Source organism: Impatiens glandulifera, chromosome 6, assembly GCF_907164915.1.
Source record: "Impatiens glandulifera chromosome 6, dImpGla2.1, whole genome shotgun sequence".
In the NCBI taxonomy this organism is placed as follows: Eukaryota; Viridiplantae; Streptophyta; class Magnoliopsida; order Ericales; family Balsaminaceae; genus Impatiens; species Impatiens glandulifera.
The window spans coordinates 2,422,460-2,427,467 of NC_061867.1; the positions used below are offsets into that span (position 1 = coordinate 2,422,460).

The 5,008-nt window shown below is 36.2% G+C and overlaps 1 protein-coding gene across 1 annotated transcript; it reads right to left on the reverse strand.

Moving 5' to 3' along the window:
- Positions 1-1,570: 1,570 nt before the first annotated feature.
- Positions 1,571-2,173, reverse strand: LOC124941628. The gene has a single exon (XM_047481971.1). It carries the CDS (start codon positions 2,171-2,173, stop codon positions 1,571-1,573), a length of 603 nt encoding a protein of 200 aa, XP_047337927.1.
- Positions 2,174-5,008: the final 2,835 nt, after the last annotated feature.

Here is a 5,008-nt window from a genome sequence, read left to right on the forward strand (position 1 = left end):
ATGTGTCACTTAATTTATTTTCGGTAAACATCAAGGCATATTAAATTCGGTAAAACCTAGTGACTCCATCCATCATCAAATAAAGTGCTGTCATATTTTCCTTCATCATCAAGTAATTCGATTATGGTATCTTCTGCTGCGAAGAATGAACACGTTAAAATAATAACTTACCACGTTTTCCCAAGTTTTGTTTGGAAATAACTTTAACATTAATTTCTTAATTAATGAATTACTCTGTTTTACTATATTGTCAAAATTTTGTTCTTGCATTTTTGTCCAAGAAAGAGAAACATCCTCACCCATTCTATCAAACTTCCAATCATAGAACAATGAACCAATTTGGCATTTTAGTTCCACCCTCTTCTCCGCAATGTGAAACTTGGTGCAGAAAATTGAACCGTGTTGTTCGCATTCACATGTTTCACCCCTCCCTCTACCAACAACACAATAAGTATCAAATTCAATTTTGGGCACACAATATTTGTTGCCTAGCCATTTTGGGTCGGATGTGTTATCGGAGTGGGTGCATTCAGCCAGCTCAAAAATTTGAGCTTGATAGATCGTGCCGATACGCTTGCCTTGGTCTTTCAGATTAATCAAATTAGGAGTATCTTCCTTTTTAGTAGGATATGTCCTTGTCCTTCTAAGCTTTTGAAAACTCTTTTTAAACGTTTTGACGTGATTAACAACTCTGCCGTGAGATGATGTGCATGGATCACATGCAAATATATGGCACTCGGGGAAGAAAACAATCTATTGTTATACTTCTCTTTTAACCGTTGATTGAGATCCGTAAAATTTTCGTACATAGAAGAATTTACTTTCATCTTCTTCTACATGTATTCAAACAAAAATTACAAATTAATTTATATTACTACTATTGAAAAAGAAAACAAACAACATCTTCTTCTACCTGTATTCTACCCTTTGGATTCATTTAACAAGGGCACTACTAGTTTATCTTCAATGTCCCTTGACATATCAAAGGAATAAACTAAGAGCTTGTTCCCATGAGATTTATTTAAAAAATATTTATTTTGGTGATTTTATGAAACATGTTCTTTTTGATAAAAAAAATAAATAAATAATGATAATTTTTTAATAAAAAGAAATTTTTTAATATTTTTCTTAATAAATTAAATGATTTGATTAATAAAATTAATGTTTAATTATGATTAATTTATAAGAAAAACACTAAGTGTTTGTTGAAATAATTTAGTTTGATAAATTTACAAGATATTATATAATATAAAATTATTATTATTTAAATAAAAATAAAATTATATTTTAATATTTAATAGATAAGAGAAAGTATTATAGTTTATTTACATAATTTAATTGTCTTCATCAAATTAGGAAAAAATATGTATAAAAGAAATTAAAGTTATATTTTTTTTTTTGGAAAACGACTTAATGTCATTTTATTAAAATCTCAAAACGGGAAAGAAAACGGACATAGTTTCCTCTAACTTTCTAACAAACCTAGAAAGTTGGAATAAAGTTCAAGAATCAAACAATTCTAACAAAGCAACATACATGACTTACAAACAAAACATAAAGAACTATCTTCCTAATTGACTTTCCATTCGTGACAAAGGACCCATTTACGCTCGCATTTAGGAACCCGTTTCCACGTTCTAATTAGCGCACCACAATCAAATACAATGTCGCTCCACACATGATCAACGTTTCGACGAACTCTACCAAAGACTTTAGTATTTCTCTCAGCCAACAAATGATAAACAATGACAACAAACCCACACTTAAAGACGTTAGCATAAAATTTACTACCTTTAGATAAGACTTGGGCAGCAACTTTTATATCCTCCCGGGACCCCGGCAAGCTCACAATTCCCATGGCTAAAGTGAAAATATTCCAAATAGATTTAGCAAAAAAACAGCCACCCAAAAGATGATCAATGGACTCCGCAAACCCACTACAAAGAACACAATTGGCGTCCGGAATATCCATATAAGCAAGAATACGATCACGGGTACTAAGTCTACCATGGAAAGCCAACCAAAGAATAAACCGGTGTCTCAGAATGATTTTCGAGGACCACACAAGTGAAGCCCAACTTACAATTTGACCTTTTTCCCGAATAACGTTCCAAATCGCACTTGACTTAATTTTCCCATTTTCTTCCGCTTTCCACAAGTGCACATCAACCATATTACAAATATTGAGACCGTTCAAATGATCAATAGCTCTTTTGCCTTCCAAGAATCTAGTAATAACCGAAACCCAAAGCCCTCTATGAATGTTATGGACCGTGGCAGCCGCACAATCCCTCCGGATCCTTAGGCCTCAGAATTCATCTCTACTAATCAATGATTTTTTTTCGAACCATGGGTCGTGCCAAAACAGAGTGCCACGCCCATCACCAATTCGGATGTCAAATATCGAACCAATGCTGTTTTTGAGCTTCAATATCTTCTTTAATGACCAAGCCATGTCGTCGGTAATTTTGCACGTTCATATGTTCATTTCACGTTTCATAAATTGGGAGTGCACCCATTTGACCCATAAGGAATCCTGCTTAGATTATAAGGCCCATAAATGCTTGTAAGTAACGACACGATTCCATTCGACACAATTCTTCAAACCCACACCTCCTTCATCCTTAGGTTTACACACATCAGTCCACTTGACTTTTTTCCTCCACGACCATGAGTGTCCCAAATGAAGTCCCGTAATAATGTATCAAGCTCTTGCATCACCTTCTTAGGAAGAACAATTTGTTGAGACCAATACCCAATAAGCCCCATTACCACGCTGCCCACCAATTCAATTCTTCCCGCATAAGATAACTTCTTGGTAGCCCAACTCATAATCACGTTTTTGACCTTCTCAATAAGTAGCCTGCAATGTACTACATGAATCTGCCTTACCGTAAGTAGAATCCCCAAGTAACGGACCAAAAACGACCCTTCAGAGATGCCCATGATGTCTTGTATCCTTGCCTTTATTTCGTCATTAACACCGCCATAGAACGCTGCACTTTTTCCCTCATTAATCAATAAACCTGTAACATCATAAAAGAAGTTAATAGCATCTTTTATAATTTTAACGGTATCAACATCGGCGCGTGTAAGAATAAATAGGTCGTCAGCAAAACAAAGGTGAGTAATATTCTCCTCCTCGTAGAAAGGGTGGAAAGTGTAATGACGGTTCTTTCGGAATGTCGTTAAGACACTCTCAAAGACCTCCATGATCAAAACAAAGATAAAAGAAGAGAGAGGGTCACCCTGTCTCACGCCACTTTCGACTTTAAAGTAGCCAACGTGCGCTCCATTGACACAGACAACGAAATGGGAGGTAGAAACGCACTGCATAATCCATTCAATGAAGATTCTAGGGAAGCCCGAGACGACAAGAAAATCATTGATAGTTTCCCACTTGACAGAATCAAAAGCTTTGCGAATGTCAATTTTAAACGCAACCTGAGGCGAGATCCTCTTTTTCCCATAACCCTTAAGAATGTTCTGCATTAAGAGAATGTTATGCGATAGACCTAGCGGGTATAAATGCATATTTACCTAGACTAACAATGCTAGAAATAACTTTTTGAAACTGTTTTGCAAGTATTTTTGAAATGATTTTATAAACAACGTTATAACATGAAATGGGTCGGAAGTCTTGTATTTTTTCAGGCACGAAACTTTTGGGAATGAGGTTTAAAATAGTTAGATTCCATTTCTTGAGCATTTTACGATTCCTAAAAAACTCTAAAACCCCCTCTGTAATGTCATGACCAACAATGTCCCAATTTACTTTGAAAAACTCCGCGTTAAACCCATCTGGACCGGGACTTTTGTTACCATTAATATTAGTCAGGGCCTTCCGAAACTCCTCTCTCGAGACAACCCTAATAAGATCACGACTATCATCAGCAGAAATCCTCTTGTCAACAATCTGATAGAGCGTATTAAGATGACTATACTGCTGCCCAGCCTTAGTACCCATAAGACCCCGATAATATTGGACAGCTAAATCCTGAATCTGATCCTGGCCTTGCACAAAATCTGCATTGTCTTTCTTGAGCCTATGGACATTGTTTCTAAGGTTCCTAGAAAAGCTTTTCCAATAAAAGAAGGCCGTGTTCTTATCCCATAGAGAAATCCAATTATGTCTCGATTTTTGTTTACCAAAGCTTTCCTCCATTAAGCTGAGCTTTCTGAAAGAATTAAGGGCAGACTTTTCTTCCTCCCGAAGATTGTCATCAACATCATTTCCAAGGAACCTGGATTGAACCTCATCAAGAACCTCTCTAGCAACCATTACCCTCTTAGAAATGTTGCTAAATTTTATGCGATCAAACTTAACAAGCTGATTCTTAAGGAGCCTTAAATTTTCAGAAATCATGAACATATTGGAGCCATCAACCTGCGTACTCCAAACCTCATTAAGGATGCTTTTGAAGTTGCCATTATCCATCCAAAAATTGAAGAACTTGAACGGGTGTCTCATCTTCTTATCCTTCTCCCAAAAAAGCTTGATCGGACAATGGTCAGAGATTCCCGGGTTAAGGACATGGATATGACTCATCGGGTATTTGACAGCCCAACTCGCATTGATAAGACCCCTATCGATTCTGCTCCTTCTGATATGCTCATCACCTCTCGTCGAGGACCAAGTGAAGAAGTTGCCAGAATTGGTTGGCTTAACACAGCCAATGTCACAAATGCAATCATTAAAATCAATAATGTCATGAGTGAAATCAGAATCCGGACTTCTCTCATTTTCAGCCATAGTAACATTAAAATCCCCCAAAACTGCCCATGGGTCTTTATCATCAATTCTATCTTTTAGACATCTCCATAATAGACTTCTGTCTGTGATCGAATTAATACAGTAGACAATAGCTAACCGAAAAGAATTATCATCAATCTTGCTTTTAGCTTCAACCATAATAACCTAATTAGAAGTATAAAGCATTTTGACATCAACCACTTCAACATTCCAAGCAACCCAAATACTATCGGTTCTATTATTAGAGTTATGTAA

What these genes read in the sequence shown, in the direction of transcription:
- LOC124941628 (XM_047481971.1), bottom strand. Translation starts at nt 2,173, where the DNA reads ATGGTTGATGTGCACTTGTGGAAAGCGGAAGAAAATGGGAAAATTAAG.